The sequence below is a fragment of the Grus americana genome, chromosome Z (genome assembly GCF_028858705.1).
Source record: "Grus americana isolate bGruAme1 chromosome Z, bGruAme1.mat, whole genome shotgun sequence".
NCBI classification, from domain to species: domain Eukaryota; kingdom Metazoa; phylum Chordata; class Aves; order Gruiformes; family Gruidae; genus Grus; species Grus americana.
In genome coordinates this window covers 32,390,560-32,408,852 of record NC_072891.1, presented here as the reverse complement: position 1 = coordinate 32,408,852, position 18,293 = coordinate 32,390,560, and the positions used below count along the sequence as shown (strand labels likewise).

The 18,293-nt window shown below is 35.6% G+C and overlaps 1 protein-coding gene across 23 annotated transcripts in view; it reads right to left on the bottom strand.

Moving 5' to 3' along the window:
* The window catches only part of KDM4C (lysine demethylase 4C), a 268,964-nt gene that overhangs the window by 235,987 nt on the left and 14,684 nt on the right, over positions 1 to 18,293 (bottom strand). For 17 of the 23 annotated variants that reach the window (XR_008574612.1, XM_054809237.1, XM_054809244.1 and 14 more), the window contains 3 exons: positions 17,254 to 17,418; positions 8,946 to 9,121; positions 6,012 to 6,126 (listed from right to left, as the gene is read on the bottom strand). Coding sequence is in view for 20 of the 23 variants with exons in the window: in XM_054809237.1 (XP_054665212.1) it covers positions 6,012 to 6,126; positions 8,946 to 9,121; positions 17,254 to 17,397 (435 nt within the window). In the remaining 3 variants the exon portion in view is untranslated. Of the gene's footprint in view, positions 1 to 2,200; positions 2,380 to 3,289; positions 3,529 to 5,961; positions 6,127 to 8,945; positions 9,122 to 10,530; positions 10,650 to 12,356; positions 12,456 to 17,253; positions 17,419 to 18,293 lie in introns of those variants that run through there. The other 6 variants (XR_008574613.1, XM_054809240.1, XM_054809239.1 and 3 more) reach the window with 6 other exon arrangements.

Below are 18,293 nucleotides of genomic sequence, written 5' to 3'. Positions count from 1 at the left end.
CTTAGATGAATTTTTAAGTAAAATATTGATTCTAACTTTTCCAATAGTTACAAAACTGGTTTTAAACTTTACAATTGCAATGCACACTAAAAAGATCATAGGAGCCATAAAATAGCACTTTAATAGGTCAATGCATAATAATACTTGTCAAAATTAAAGTATATCTTAGCAGGTTATGCTATATTTAATAACCGTTATTAGAACACCAGTACACACATTACATGACTATGAGGTGTAGCTGGTAGTTACTTACAAATACAAAAACCCATTTAGACATTATAATCTAATCAATGTTAGGAAAATATGAAATATTTATTTTGCTCACCATATTACAATAATATCATATTATCATAATTCCAAGAGATTGTGTAAAGAAAGTATTTCTTATTTATCCATATGTTTGATTCAAAATTCTTTAAAAAATACCTGTCATCTTTGACAACGGTACCATACAATCCAACATCAGGAAAAAGGTGAAAAATAACATATTTTTGCTTCTTTACTTATAAAAAAGAAATACAGGCTTGAAACATCTTACCATCTATGCTCGTTGCTACACACATTAGATTTACCTTGTATTTCTTCAGATAAATATTTTAAGGTACATAGGAGTTTATATAGAAGACCACTATTCCAATCTTCACTAATTTTGTAGATGATTCGAACTTACTGTAAATTACTATCAAGAGTTTTTATGACTTTTTTAACAGCCTCTGAACCAGCTTTTAATGCAATGTGTAGATCAAATGGCACACTTCACAAGCAGCTCTCAAATATCCTGAACTCTTGCAGTTTAGAAGGAGCTGACCTATTCTTTTTTCAAAGACACAAAGAAAAATGTAGCTTTCAATATACCAGCAAAAAGTGATGCTCAAGGTTATAAGCAGTGACGTTTTTGCAGATAAAATAGGCTCCAAATGAAATTATTTTTTATTCATTTCCTTTTTTTAAAGTACTTACAACAGTGACATGATATATGCTTTGCACTTTACTTAAACAAATCAGTCAACAGCATGATGTATTCTATTTTTATGAACATGATTTCTGTATGTATACATTAATACACACAATCCTTTTTCAGTGTTTAATTTCTTCTGTGATTATCTCATGGATTCATTTCAATATTAAGCTGGTAAACAAGACATCTGTTCTACAACTACGATTAAAATGACCCTATGACTCACTGTAACAGCTCAAATAATAAGTAAAAAAAACTAATTAAGAGACAGAGTGAAAAGGAGCGGAAAAACATAACAGAAAAATTTGTGCTTGGACAGCCACTCCTCTCTCCATACACCCACTCACACCAATGAGTTACATCTCCCTGCTTCTACCCCCTGTGTATTTCCTGTTTGTGCTTGAGTTTTGTCAGAAGCTCCTTGCTCATCCATGCAGGCCCCTGGCATTTTTGTCTGACTTCCTGCTCATTGAGATGGACCACTCTTGAGCTTAAAGGAGGTGAATACCAAGCAGCTTTCTTGGGCATTTCTGCCCTCATGGGCCTTATCCCACAGGACTCTTCCAAGCAGATTGCTGAAGAGGCCAAAGTCTGCTCTCCTGAAAGCTAGGGCTGTGATCTTTATTTCTGTCTTGACACTTCCTCTCAAGATCCTGAACCCCATGATCTCACAGTCACTACAGTCAAGGCTGCCTTCAACCTTCACATCCGCAACAAGTCCTTCCTTCTTTGTGCGTACAAGGTCCTGCAGACCACTATGGTCAGGAAGTTGTCACTGATGCTCTCCAGAGACTCTTGGATTGCTTATGCCCTGCTGCTTTCTTGCAGCCTTAGGTGAAGTTACAGCTCAGATGCTACCCCCAATTCATTTCATGGCCAAATCTAAACTCTACATATAATGCCAAGGTGCTGCTTTAAAATCAAGTTAGCTGCTTTGTCAAGGGATGCAGCAGGAAAGTTGAGTACATCTGTGGCTAGAGTTAATATTAAGTTAGAGATGTACCTATAATTTCGTAAAAATAACAGTTAGCCTACAAACTCCTCTGAATCAATCACTCTTATATTACTAATCACACATGCTCCCCACAGCTTAGACGTGGGAGAAGGCAGGCATTGGGAATTGTCTTGTCAGGAGGAATAAAACTAATAGAAGGAAAAGGGAAGTAAAGTGATATCTTCAAGACTGAAGCAGAAGAAGCGTGGTAAGAGGCAAGACAATACTTATATGCGCTTCTTCCAAACCTTGGCTTTTCTCTACTGAATAGCAGATTCCACTGAGAGCACTGAAGTCAGAGGTGGTTTATGACCCGTTATAAATATCAAATCAGTCACTTTTCTTTGGACCTTCTTTTGAAGCCAGGAATTTTTTTCCCCCTAGTTGCTAGATCAGTCCATGTAGGGGTTTCATTCATCTTCCCCATCTGCCCATGCAAGTATGATTTCAAATTAATTAAAACAAAAACCAAAAAACAGAAAACAGAAAAAGTTAATTTGAGCTCCTTGCATCTTATACAACAAGGAAACAACTTAATCTGTGGCGTCAGTGATAGGTGGTTTGATTTAAACAACAGTTGGGAGTGGCATGGAAGTGGAAGGCCTAATGGTGGTTTACCAGAACAGAGACTATACAGAAAAAGTAGGTGAATTGCACTCCAGTTTACTCACCAGTACCATTGCCAGAGAAGTTAATAAAAAATTAATAAAGTTAATAATGTTATGATATCAAAAACAAAAGAACTCTGTTCCTTGCCCTTCCTGACAGGAACAGTATCTTTTTGCAACTGTTTCACAGGCTAGTCATTCATAGTCTAAGCTGGCTCAAGTTGGCAGTACATTCATGCTAACTCACAAGGAAGACAGCTCCCTTGAAATAACATAATAAAAATAAATAATCACCTCTCAATTAAACTTTCTAAACAATCATAACTCTTAAGTGCTCAAAATCAATTCATGAATCAGTTTAACAATGGCAGCTAGTGAGACTGGTGCTTTATTATTGACATTATAAACTCTTTCAGGAGTATTAATTTTCACTCAAGTCCAGATGACCTTATAGCAACAAAAAGACACAACATTGAATGTGTATCTAATAGTGTTTATAACCTTAACTTAAATAATAATCCTTAAAATCTATGCCTTAGTGTAATGTTTTTTCTTGAGTCACCTACATTGTCATTCTTCTACAAAGCACTGTAATTAAATGTAACAGCAATTAAAATGCATATAGCACAGAATATTTCAAGCATTCAACTATCAATTTATTTTCTATAAAGCTCTATACAGTGTACAGAACACTTGTTCTCATAGATTATTTACTTATTCATAAAAATTTAATCTGTGTTCAAAACAGTCAAGTAACCATAAATACATTACAAATACACAACAATTATCTAGAATAATCCAAATATCACAAGGGTAAACTTTTGATGGTAGTTGTCAAATGTCAAAGCATGCATTTGTAGCTTTTTTTCTTTTCCTTTTTTTCTTTTTTTTTTTTTCTGTTCCATATAACACAGGCTTTATAACTTTGCCCCATCTTCCAAACCCCTCAGAATCGGTCATCCTCTGATCTAAGAAAAGCAAACAATAGTACAAGATCTATGATCTCTCTGGCACAATGCCACAAACAACAATATTGTTTCTTAAATAATCTGAAAAGTAAAAATTAAGGCTTTATCATGCTTCAGATACAGATGTCGCAATGTAAAATTGAACACCATCATGTAGAAAAGAAAATATAAATGGTAAATTTGTAAACTAAAGAATAAGGACTCACAGCACAGCAGCAGTTCTCACTTATTTTGATGGTCCAAGTACACATATACATCACACTTCCACTAACTTTCTGGTGATTTTCTACCTGGAATTCTGCCAGATATTTACCTTTCTGTATTAAATGCAACATCTATAACACACTGTTTTCTATAAAATGCATTTTGTAAAAAGCAAGCATTTAGTTTCTTATATTGCAAATAGGCTGTTAAGACAAATTAATCCTGCCATGCCTTTTCTGCTGTATGTTACCCAAAATGTCAGTTAATTGTATTCATCTCCTGTCCCCAAATAATGACAATCCTGAAGTAAACTGAATGAAGACGTAAGAGCAACCTCTAATTGCAAACAGAATCAAAAAGATCCTTTCTTAGCACTATTTTCAAGACTACGACATGAAAAATATTAGTTATGCAAGTACACCATCTGCTGGCCAAAAATTAACTGTGGCAAAAATATTCTCAGAGAAAAAACATTTTGATCAGTGGCACCCATAACTTTCTCACCAAAGTTTGGTACCCAGGGGTTTTCCTTCTTTTCCTCTAAAACTCAGTAGGCTGTAAACCATGACATAGCTGTTACATTAACTGGTCAGTCTGTTCACACCCTTTCCTCAGTGTCTATTCCTTTCACTAATACTTCTCCTTTGTAATTTATTTTTAAATAATACCCATTTAATCATTTTTATTCTACCCAGTTCAGTTTTCTTCCCCCCTCCTTTATTCCCACTCCATGAAACTTTCAGTGCTTTCTTTGTCTCCTCTTCCTATGCACCTAACATCTGAGTTACGATTGCTGAACACTGCTCTTCTCACTTCACCCACTGCTTTTTTGACCTCCCTTCCTCAGCCTCCTAATCTAATGAGAATGCAATTCCATGAGAAAGAAATCTCTGACCTTCTCTTTGACCAGTCAGCACTTCAAAACTGCGTATTACTGCATTCTCTTTTCTTTGGAAATGTTGCTCATGCAACAGTAACCTTAAGATACTAAAGACCAAAGAAAACACAATCAAACCAAAGTGTACATTTGTAAAAAGCTATTATCTGCCAACATTAAAGAAAAAAAATACCAGAGAAGAAAAGGGCAAGCTTCTATTTCTTGACAGAAACACTGCTTTCCTGTGCCCCATTTTGGTCTCCAGAAAGTAACAGCCATCTAGAATGTCTCTTCACCAAAACACCCCAAATCAGAATCTTCAACTATTTTCTAAATCATTTTTATACAGCTATTTGGACATACGATAGAATTTGGACTTGCTGCTTTCTCTTAACAAAAGACTATTGGACATTTATAGATATCTTTCAAAGACTGCATAACCTAGTACAAAAATTAAACTGCTTTAAGCCATCTTGGCTGACCGTATTTATCGTTGGACAAAGTCTTCCAAGTAATCTGTCTTCTGTGAAGAAATATGAAATATTAGCATATTAGCAGAGCCTGGTTTGGTTTTTTTTTGAATGATTGGAGAAGGCGGTTACACAGAACATGAAATAACTCAAGAATTCCACACATGGAAGATTCTTTTGGAGAAAAGTTCAGCCTGTATTTTTTAAATTCTCAAATCTTTTTTTAAATGCTAACATTTCTTCTGTTAGTCTCATTACTTAAATAATCCTTTCAAAACCTAGTTCCTATAGCTACTTACACGGTCTAATTGATATAAATGGATATTCTGTAATTCTTTGGAAAATGAGATCTGTGTTAAAAGTCCCTTTTTATCCATAGAAATCTTGGCAGGTAATGAGCAAAATTAATTTCCTTAGGAAGTTTCTGTTTCATCTGTTTTAATTCAGAGGTACACAGTAATTGTTAGCACATTTCCAGGAAACTGCAGACTTTCCAAGCATGTATAAAATGCAGCTATCATTTTTCTTCAGTGAAAGAGAGAGAAATAAAGTATTGCATCTTTTAATTTTAAAGTTACTTAAAATATCACTAAATTTCCACAGAGATACACAGATAACACGCATACTGAAATGTTAATAAACAAATAAATAAATAGGAAGGAATCTCACAGTTCTGGAGAGTTCAAAGTGAAGAAAAGGTAGAGTCTTATGATCAGGAAGAATAGCAATGTCCTACTGTCTAAGGACAGAACTGTCTGACTCTTGAAGATATAGAGCTAATTTCAACCTTGCTTGGAGTCTTTAAAGTGAGTAACACAAAGATTTCAAAAGACAGACAGATTCTCAGTCACAAAGCAAGAATGTATCCTCTAAGCATAGTACCCTTTAAAAGAGGGCCGGAAGAGGTAAACTTCGTAAAAAGCTATGCATACTTCATCATAAATGCTCCCATTGATATCTGCTCCATAAATTGGTGCCACAAAAGTCAAGTTCTTCCAGTATTTACGCTCCAGATCTTCATAATCTACGTATCTTGGGGTGCAGTATCTGCAGAGGAAGAGGTAGGCAAAGGTTCAGCATAGTCTTTCAACAACCACCTTCACAATGGACTATGCTTCTGATCCTGCAGACTGAATTCTAAGAGATCACTTTATTTCAAATTCACTGAAATAGACCAATTATTAGTTGTCCTGAATTCTTAGTTTCATGATTCACCACAGCACATAACCTCCTACCTATATGACATCTTCAGTCTCCAGCAGCTAAACAGCACATCTATTGACTGTCCTCAGGCTGAGACCCTCTCTCTTGTTTCTCTTCCATAAAACAGACATACATGGAAAAGCCACTTAACTTGTCAAGTATTTCTTTCTTCCCTGCCTCACTATCAGCTCTGCAGAGACACAGAGGTAGGTCCTGCACAAGCCTAACTCAAATGTACTAACTCTGCCGAGTAGCAGTCCTGCCAAGCAAAAACAGTACTTTCCTCTCTTTTTCCTTTCCCTAGAAAAACCTTTTGAGAAAAAGCATAACATTTCAAACAGTTGATACCAAAAATTCTATCATGCAGGGAAAGAAAATTTTTAAGGGATTTTTTTGCTTTTTACTCCTTTAGTGCAGCACAAGGCACCATACTTTTATACACGTAAATATACTTATGTATATACTTTTGGAAGGTTACCCAAACCTCATGTAAAATCTTGTGGGAACACAACAGACACACGCTACCATAGAAAACATCCATCAATAGCTTTTGCCTCAGGATCCTTTGTCAGGCCTCTGTTCTCCCATATTTAGGTCTTCAGAAAAGAAAGCTTGCTCCCCCATTACTGCACCTCTGAGAAAGTTTCACATTAGCATTGCCAACTTACTATACTTGAACTACTGGAAAGAAAATCCAAACATACAAGAATTAAGTAGACCAGGTACATTTACATCATGCAATAACACAGAACAGAGACAAGCAAGTTAGCAAAACACGTCTTAACCAAAGCATTCTCAGCAATGGAATTGTTTCAATTATTTGTCATGATACGGCTCTAGAAATCAGACTGTATTTCTGCGTGGCACTGAGTAATATGGATACATAAACTCAGTTACTATAACACAAGCATCTTGATTATGGGATGTTGGTATGCCCATATTTCCCAGAAGTCAAGGTGGAGAAACACCTTGGTTCAATAGTGAATTGCAAATGCCTAAACAAATAAAAGATGCAATGCATTGGACTGAGCACACACAATCCTTTTAAAGGCAACTATGACTTAATTTACATGTTCATGGCCCTTCTCTCTTTCCCAAAGTAAATGGATAACACCACAATACCCAAGAAAAAACTCTTCAGAAGAGAAGTCTCCTTCATTAAGGAAGAAAGTTATTTTTATTTGAAAATAGGGGCTCTCAGCTACTTAATAGTTTAAAAAATACAGACTGCATTAAAAGTGTCGTAGGAGGTTATATGACACATTTTCTTAAGAGCAGTGATGAATATTTAGAAAGACCCACAGCTAGTAACAGATGAGAAGCTCCCAACTGTTCTTAACTTTACGCATGAAATGAAGTTGTAAACTACCTTCAGTAAAAAAACATGAAAACTGAAATCAGAAACACTTCCAAAATTTTTCCCATGATAAAGAATATAATAAACTTAACTACCATCAAGATACATATTAAAATCTTCACAGCATTTTTGCATTATGAAACTATTTTAAGAAATTAGTTTCTCATTTTATCATGGGTTAATCAAATGTAAACTTTAAACATATATGAACAGGTATCATAGAAAATGACATCAGATACAATAGAGGTTTTATACTTTGTTATCCCCGCTAACAGTTACTGAACAAATAATTTTAAGAACTACAAAATAGGTTCCCATTCCCACTTACCAGAGGAAGAAAATTGTAAGTGTAATAACATCATTTTTCACAAGTAATATAAGGGCAAAAACATACTGATGCTTTTTAATTGAAAAAAAGGAGATCAGTTTTACACTTTTACAACGACACGATATTATGGAACATTTTCTGAGAAGCCTCTTTAAAAGCTTTTCATGTCCTAGTTTTTCCTGATCATGTAATAGCTTCTCTTCTTACCTCTTAATTTCTTAAATTAATTTATGAGATAAACTTTCCTTCAAACTAGGGCAGTATTACCTTCCTTCATTCACCTTCCAGATACTATTTTCAGTCAGTTTTGAGGAATTAGAATGTATTCTTTTTATGTGGCCAAAAGGAACGGGGAAGAATTCCTTGTATCACTTCCCTCTTCTTGGAATGCCCACCAATTTGAAAATTTTTAGCATAGCACCTAGCCCTTCATAGACCCTTTTTTCCCCTCCCTTAATATCCATCTTGCCACGACCAGAACATAGCATTTGCTAGGAGCAGGTGAGTTCACTTAGATCAATGCAAAAACTTCTGGGTGAGTTAAAAAAGATGGTGGGGGTTTTTTTTCAGAATAACATGATGATAGGCCATTCCAGAATCTAGGCCAAAAAAAAAAAAAAAAAGAATTAAATAATAAACATTAATAAATGTACTCAAAATAAAACTCAGGTATAAGTCTGTATCATCTTCATTATTTTCAACATAAGCATTTGTTAGAACAGGAAGAAAAAAGGTAGACAGAAAGCATCATGTTTCAGGTTTTTCAGACGCTTTGTTGCTGCCACGGTACCAGATGCTTTCAACAACAGAAACACAAACAAGATTCATACGTCAGTATCCTTCCACAACTTAGAAGACAGGAAGATCTCTACTGAGTAAGTGAAAAAATCACCAGCTGCCCAGCACAATTCAAAAAAAACACAATATGGGAACAAATAAATATGTGTCTTTCTAAGTAAGACAGTCCCCCATACATACTTGTCACTGTTGGCCAGCTGCTTGAACTCTTTCACCGTCATTGGCTTTTTCTGAATGTTGTACTGTGTGAAGAGCCCCGATTGGCCAGTGACCATCTGCTGAATTGGAGCAGGAATCACCAAATCTTCAATATCATCATAATGTTTTCTTGGCTTCCACTCCTTTGGTGGGATAACCTTTAAATTCAGAAATAAAAAACAGGACATCAATAGTTGCAATACCAATTCAAAACTTTGAGGAAAAATCAAAAGAACCAGTCAAATATGCCCACATGATCAAATAAGTGCTCGCTTACCAGCTCTTTCACAGTAACTAATTGACCATGCAAGTGATCCTAGATAATGCAGAAATCAATTCAAAATGAGTGTAGTATCACCTCAATTCACAAGCACCAACTCATCAATCTACAACAATTCAATCATGTGCAACTGCGCAAACATACACATTTATAATAAAAGAACAAAAATTTTATAATCAGAGCCTTATAATTCACAAACACATCATACTCCATGCTACAAAGCTGTTATCCTCAAATTAAAAAAAAAAAAATCATACGAAAGATTGACAGTCCCCTGTCCAAATGTTACTTAGTGTAAAAAGTATGAGTAACTTTATTTCTTACTGAAAAATGAAAAAAATACAGATATTTTAGAGAGCTTTAGATTTTAGAGTCTGTTTAACTTACTCCCCATGAAACTGCAAGGTACAACTCTATTACAGTAAGAGTTTGCATTAATTTAGATATACTAGGTTTTATATTAACATGATTTAAACCTCATTATGAAGGATTAAAGCTATGTGCAGATTAGCCAATTGTAAAGTTAACGCTTTTATTCCAAATATTGCCCAAAGTCTACAAAAACTCCTCAGCAGATTCTAAAGTGTTAGCAATCAAATCATTAGGAATTTTGAAGAAGCCTGTAGTCATACCAGTGTCCTTTAACAGGCTGTGTAATTTTGAACATTCCTTGCATAAATTATTGTATCCGAAAACAGAAAACTCTAGATTTAAAATTGCAACAGTTTTAAAACACAGCAACAGACATTTTTAGCATATGTTTTTGGGTTTGTTTTTATTTTGAATTTTTACTTGCCCAAAGGCTCAATGATATACATTCTTTGACCTACTCATCTTTTCCGTGATGCTCAAATCAAATTTTCACAAGCACTAGCTTGGAAACTTTTAAACCAACACACAACAAAGTAGGATGGCTTTCATAAACATGCATCTACCACATATGAATTATGTTACTTGAATAATTAATTCACATCTGAGAGGTAGCCTTTACAGTAGGCTAGCTAGGCTGTTCCTCTAACAAGCATTTCAGGATTCCACACAATATTGTCCGTTAGAGATTTTGCTACTACATCACTCCAAGAAAGTAAAAAATTCTAAAGAATAATACAGATAGGTCCTGAGATCATGTGCTACCTTTGGAAAAGAATCACAAATGGGCAAATTGTAATACTAACATACTCAAATTGTCCATCTATCAAAGAAATCTCATCAAGACCATTCATGCTAGCAAGTACACACCAAAACAGAAACATCAAGCCGAAGAAAAGTTATAAGACAGTAACATACTTCCAAACCTAGTATTTTTACTTAAACAGCCTTTTTTATCCAGTTTTTCTACAGATGCAACTCCCTCTTTTCCTTTTTGCCTTCTCCATTTCCATGGGACTTCAGTTGTACAGAGACTACTTTTTAGAGAAAAAAAAATAATCAAATCATCTTGTGATTCCTATTTATTTCTTTCACACAAATCTTAAATTATATGCACATCAACAAAATACAAAATGTTCGTTTGGAAGCAGAGAAGTCATGCATTCAGAATATATGCATAGAAATCAAATATGTGCAGAGAGATTTCCATTTTCATGATTATTAAGCATGAACTTGTAGGTTTGGCTCAAATATATGAATACTGAAAAGCAAAATTTGCATTATCTTATTTAATTCAAGGTCACTGTGTTTTAAGCAATAAAAATATTTTTGTGAATACAGGTTCAAAATATCCCCTTCTAGGTAACTGGAGCATGTTTATTATTGTTGTAATTAGAGTACTGGTTAGAGAAGTGAATTCTGTGGGGACTGATATGCTACGCATCATTTTAAAAGAAAACAAAAATAGTCCCTGCCCCAAAGAATTTGCATCTTCTGACAAAGGTCAGGGCAAGGACTGGAGATGTTAAAATATCATGCCCAAAGGGACACACAGCTAGTCAGTATGAGAGTTGGATATAATGACTAGGTCTCCGAGTTTTTACCACTGACCTATCCCACCAAAGTCTCTTCACATTCCCCTTGGTAAAAATAACTTCTTCAAAGTCAAGCAGGTTAGTTTATTCCACGGAAGCAACCTAGATTGAATTCATCAGCCAAGGTGTTCAATGCTCAAATACAAAAAAGGAAAACCCTAAGGCAAGGCTTTCTCAGTCATATATATATATGTATTTAAAAAAAAAAAAGATAGATAGATAGATAGATAGATAGATAGATAGATATAAAAAACATCCTAAGCATATTAACACTGTCTAGTGTTATTTAGCATGGTATATAGTCAGTTTTAGATAGGGATGTCTTAGTTATAAATTACCATTCAGTGTCCTCCATGAAGGCTGCACATTAGGACAAGTGAGGTTATTTCAGAGTGCTATCAACCCAATTTCTGTTAAATCCTCTTTCATATACTGGTCATCTCCAGTTCTACATTTGATTCTGAATAGCACTGGCTACTATTTCTATGTAGCTCCTTCTGTCCCAACTCTTCTGAAAATTGTTTTTCTTGTACTTGCCAACATCTATTTTCAGTATCATGTTCCAAAATTACTTTCTTCTTGCCAATGACACAGCAAATTAATTTAACCATTTCACTCTACATAAATGCAGTTTTGAGACTCCAGAACACTTCTTGTTGAAGTAAAGAGCAACTAATCTATCAATGTGCCTTGTTTTTAATTTGGTCTATTGCTTTAATTCTTTGTTTTCCTTTTTAAGATCCTCTGTAACAGTAAGACTAAAATAAATTAACTATGTCTAAAACTCATTCCAGACTTTCAAAAGCCTAACGGATATTTTTTAGCCAATTTGCTCCAGGGATGCCACAGTGTATTATCTGCTCTAGAAATGGTTTAATGCTGTTTACCTAGTACCTTAATCACTCGTTTCAAGCACAGTATTAGGAACTTTATTTATTTATTTATAACATTTTATTCCTCGCACTCCTCCCCTCCCACGATGTATGCAAGGCCTATAGTCATTTTATCCTCATTTATATACACATACTTTTCCACACAGATAAGAGTTCTTCTCCCCCTACACTTTCACATTTAACCTAGTGTTGGGTATGCCTAGTCTGCCTATGACCTCTGTTTGGACATTAAATTACTGTTTCTGCATATACATACAGCTCCTCTGGTAGTCTTTATTCTTTGCATTCATACTTGAGTGTGTACATCCTAGACTCAGTACAAATTAGGTCCTCTGTAACTTCATTTCATATTACTATCAAAACAGGAAAAAAAAATGTTAGTCTTGCTATTTTAAATCCAATTTCCAAAACTCAGAAAACGTCCCTTAAACTCTCACAGTATGAATTATTGACTTGATATGATTTGTTTTAAAAATACTTAGTTGGTTTATTTTTTATATATTACTTTTGAGATATATAAAAACATAGTGAAAGTCAGACAACTGACTAATAGGTAGCAACTAACCCACAGGCTGAAAACTGCTAGAGATTCTGTAACTGCTATACTAGTATCAAGCAGAAGATGGGGAAAGTAGACCTACCTTTTTTTATCCTATGGTTAAAAGGGCCCTTCCTCAGTCACAGTACAACTGAAACATGACTAATGTAATTAATCTTTTTTAAGACGTTTTGTAATGTTTAAGAGGTTTTCTAGTATCATAGACATTATTCCAGGTGTCCTGTAAACCCAGGTCAGCAGATATCCCACATGCACATAAACACAGATATATAAAAATATTTTTGTGCTCCTGGGACTATCACATTTTAGCAATGTGTACATGGAGAAGAGCTTCTCAAGCAGTTTTGACATGTAACAGATGGAATGGGAATTAAATCCTAGCTGTCTGGCCAAAAAAATGGAGACACACACGTTTTCAGTCGTATAAGCACGGGGATATTAACTTCAAACAAGCCAAATCATACGATGCAGAATATCACAAAACCCTGACTACATGGTCAAATTCTGCCCTTATTGGATATGTTCAGTTTTAGTGACTTCAACAGAAACAGTATGAAACTCCAAGAGCTATGAGAGTAGCGATGACCTCTGTAAATCAAATCTTGGAATTATTTTTAAGACTCCATTAATTTCCAGTTTCTCTTAACTGTATGTATGTGTACAATGTGAGAGAACAGTAATTTGTAGACAAATTTTTCCATCCCTACTACCTGATAATAATATCTAATAATCATCTCATTGAGAGATGATGTTAATGAGAGGCACAAAAAAAAATTCATTTTTTGAAAAAAAAAAAAAAAATTACATAGTCCAGATAAAACTACAAAATAAATAGGTACAGTTTGATAATGGCAACAACACTGAAGATTCACCCTTAAGGAAGCAGCTCATGATGTCATAAGGAAAAAAAAAGTGGTTTCAATTTGCATTTAATAACATTCAAATTTTTAAAAAAATGTAGCTTGAAAATTAAAAAATTAATACAGATTAAACAGTATTAACTAGGGATATGCATCTGAAATTTACTACTCACTTCTCATACTAATCCTGGAAGCTATCATATCTCTGAAAAACTTTGATTGTCACTTAAATTACTAGAATGGACTCCCCACTCATTTTCAACTCAGTTATGAGATTCTAATCTACATCTTGAAGCACTACAACATGGTGATTAAGAAAAGACCACAGCCTAACCTGTGTTCTTCTACTGCCATGATCACCATTTTACAGATCAATTTTTGACTAGGTTAGTGTAGTAAATTAAATACTAGTTAGCGTATTATATTAAATACAGTATATGCCTGCATCCAGTCCACAGCTAACATCTGCATTATACTCTTCAAAATACTGAAACAACTACTAGACATCACTGTTGCATCTAGTATTTTTAAAAAATGTGCCTAACCTAAAAAGATAACTACTACTTTGGCCCACTACAATGTTCCTTTAAGGTGTTTCAACTTCATAACAAAGTTGACACAAAACAAAGTTTACACATCAAGTGCCACTGTTTTTAAAATTATAGCCTTAGTATTATTTTTTTTAATATATATGTATTATATCATCTTTGCCTTTCAGTAACAAGTTGTCGTGGTTCAGCCCCAGCCGGAGCTGAGTACCAGGCGTCGCTCACTCAGAGACACACACAGACACCCCACACACACACCCCCGCCCCCCGGCGGGACGGGGAGGAGAATGGGAAGACGAAGGCAAACCCCGTGGGTTGGGATAAGGACAGGTTACTGGGACAGCAAAGGGCGAGGGACATAACAACAGCAGCACTTATAATGGAATATACACAACGGGGGAACGCAAGGCAATTTACCGACCCGACAACCGACTGCATGCTCAGCCCACACTCAAGACCGTCCCAGAGCCGCGCCAAGCCCCCCCCGCCTCTGCCTTTATGGTGAGCATGACGTCACATGGTATGGAATAGCCCCTCAGCCAACTTGGCTCACCTGTCCTGGCTCCTTGTGAAAATTAACTCTATCCTTGCCACAGCCAGGACATCATCCACCCCTTACTCTATATTGTCTACATCATGCCCAGATCCTACACTTCCAATTAATCACAACCACTTTCCCTGTCTTTGAGATATACACGCACACAGATACCATCCCTTAGTCTACGGGCCATCCTATATGTCCATTGAGTTGGGGGGTGGAAGCAGGGGGTTGAAGGGGAGTGGGTGCCACGAGAGGGGGATAGGGAGGGAATAATATTAAAGGCAAAAAGGCCTTAATAATAAAGGCAAAACTGCTTCACATTCTTTTCTTTCACATTCTTTCCTAATGTTACTATGCCTGTTGCTCTCCTCAGGACATCCCCAATGGCTCTGCGCTTTTCTCCCACGCTGGCTGAGCATGGAGTTTTAATTGCTGGTTGGCAGGAAAGGAAGCAGAAACAAGATATGGAACCAAAACAGAACAATGACTGAAGCCATATTCATGTCTCAAATAATTTGAAGAATATTTCCAATAAGACAAATTCATTATCTTTTTACACCTTCTACTGGCTGAAATTTTGCAACCAAGAATGCCAAGACTGGAATAGTCTCCTTTGCCAGATATCCTAAAGTTCACACACACAAGTGGCTAGTACACTGGTCTCAAACCATGACATATATTTCAGTCCCACAGCTAATCTTAAGTACACCAGTAGCCTCAGAAAAGCACTTAGCACTGTCAGGAAGCCACTGACTAGCATTCCCAGCTGCTTCACACTCTGACAGAAGAGAAGAGAAGCAGCACAAAAAAACCTGATGGAGAGTAACTGAAGATCTTATTTGTTATGAATATCTCAGAAATAAGAACAGAAGTTTGCATAGGCTTGTTAAGGATTATAGTATCATACTTGATGATATGCCTCCTGAGAATTGACAAAGAAGTAAATAGATACACAGTTTTTAAAGAAAAATGAAATATAATGTGGGGGGTTTTCTTCAAATTAAGAAGCTTCTAGTTTTGAATACTACCAAAGGAAAAGATTAGTTGCAGTCTAGGACAGACAGCTATAATAAGTAGCGTATCACAAATATTCTTCTTTGTAAACAAAACTAGTTCATTTTTTGTATTGTTTTGTGGGGGTTTTTTCCAAACATATTAAACACTAGTCCTGGCTCATATAATAGCTTCCTCATAAAGCCAGGAAAAGTAAGGAGTACAATTTATACATACCTGTCTCTGTTTTACACACAACATACCAAAGAAAGCAAGCACATTATATATGAATAAACAAATTGAAATGGAAGAAAATCAGTATTATCTCAGTGGCTCTTCATAAGGCATTTCATATTTCTTGGCTAGATCCTCATGAAACAGAATTAGAAAATACTAAGTTGAAATAAAGCTATTTATACAAACGATATGAAAATAAGAATTTTTTTCATGTTGAGTCCCATGTATGTAATCCACAGAATGACAGATAGCTAGAATCTCCTGCTCACATACACGTTAATGGCATAAATCTGTTGAGCAACAGATGTCACTATGATGAATTTGCTGTTAAGTTTACTGTTCAAGATGAGAGGACTGCAATAGTTCATCCCCACAGAAACAGGTTCCATAATATAGTTGAATACATGAAAAATTCAGCTCAGTCTTTACTCTGTTGTCTATTTATCACATTTCTACTCCTGTTTGCAGCGAAGAGTTTGAAAATACAGCCTATATGTACTCTATGCTCAGAAATCAGAAAGCAAATAAACGAGGTTTTTTAAAGTGTTAGGGGTTCACTTTTGCTTTGTTTTACAGGAAGTGGGCAGGACGAAACCAAGAATTGCAGGTTTTGTTTCTCTTCTCTCAACTTTTAAACGTCTTGAATGTGCAGCATTAGCTTAAAAAGCCAGTGATGGAGATGGCTATTCCCACTGACTACTTAAAATAACTAAACTAGGATTTATAGACCTGCACTGTGTCCTGCTGGTTTGGAAAGTGGCAAAACAGATAAGGCATAAATACTTATCTGATGTAACACTAGATTACATTAGACTTAATCTTTGACAATGACTGTCTGTTAGGGGAGGAACACCTACTGTAAGATCCTGGATATACCACTGTTCTAAGGGCAATGCAATGGTAGTTAGTGTACCTCCAAGTCTCATTAACAAAAAGATAACACGATCACCATTAAAAAGAAAAAAATTTCCATTCAAACACTGCCTCACTGTCTCCACGCATACACCCATTGACTGTAGTGGGATTATTTGCTTCAGTAAAGTTATACGCAACCCTAAAAGTTCAACATCTGGTAGATCAGGATTTTCCAATTTATACTATGAACTCCCGATTTTGTTGGGATTTGCCAAAAACCCATTTAAGTCTGCCTTAGGAAGAGATCCTCTTTTGCTATTTCACACATGGAAACAACTGACAGAGGGAAAACAGCATACATCATCTTCATTAGTTTGCACAAAACATCAGAGATACCAAAACGGTTTTTTCTTAAAACATTAACAGATCAGTATCTATTAATTGAAAATCATTTGGAAAAATGTTAAATACTAAAAAGGTCAGGTTTGCAATCAGCAACATACAGATGTTGGGAAAACATGTATTAGGAACAATTTTCCTTCTACATTACAGACATTTACCTTGGCAACTCCAGCCCTATGAGCACCTTGTGATTCCATGTACGCTAAGTATTTGTTGAACTCCCTGAATTCATCCATCGAAGGCCTAAAAGTCATGATTTTGCAGCTTGGGTTTGGAGGACTATCTGAGATGCCAGTAGCCATTGTGGTTCACTTTCAATCCAGCTTTAAAAAAAAAAAAGAAAAAAATAACATACACTGAAGAGAATAATCTGTAAAACAATTTCTGAGATTCAACATACATGTTTCAAGCAGGCAAAAGCTTCCAAAATCCTCTGCCCATCCTCGCATAAAAGGCACAAAACAAATGTTTACTTCTTCTCCTTACTCCTTTAGGAATACTCAGCCCTTACCCAGCATAAAGACTATCATAAGTGACATTTCCACAGTCCAGCCCATACGTCTGGTTTTATGGGATGTTTTCTCAAGTTAACCTTTAACACCATACTAGCATCATCCTGTGTTGATACATCTGCAGATTTGCTGCATTTCTGTCTAGAGATTTGCTTTATACATGCATAACCTAAAGTACCAAAGCTGCACATTTGATGAAAATATCACTATTCCCATTTAGTATATGGAGAAAACTTGTTACTCACTTCCACTCACACTGCAAACATAGAGAAAGAGCACCTGAATTTCCTAACTCTCACATCAGGAGTTTAACCACAGGACTGTATTACCCCTCATTCTCTGAAACTTCTTCAACAGAAACAAAGCACGCAAGTGATACACATAAAGACAGCGTTCCCTCTTACTTCCATTTCTCTATTGAGGATGGCTAAAAACAAAGTCATATTTCTGTTTCATACCAAGATAGAGTACTCATGAAAGGACTGATCTTTAGGCAACTGACATATATTTTAGCTTCAGCAGGTGATGCTTTCCAACTATACATCAACATGTGTCATCTATTGTTCACAAAATTCTTCCTTAATTAAAAAAGCTCATTCCAGAATATAAGTAACTCAACTGTGACTAGCTTCGTAGTGATTTTGCTTTCCTGAGCATGTAATTTAACTCATTCCTCATTTTCTCCA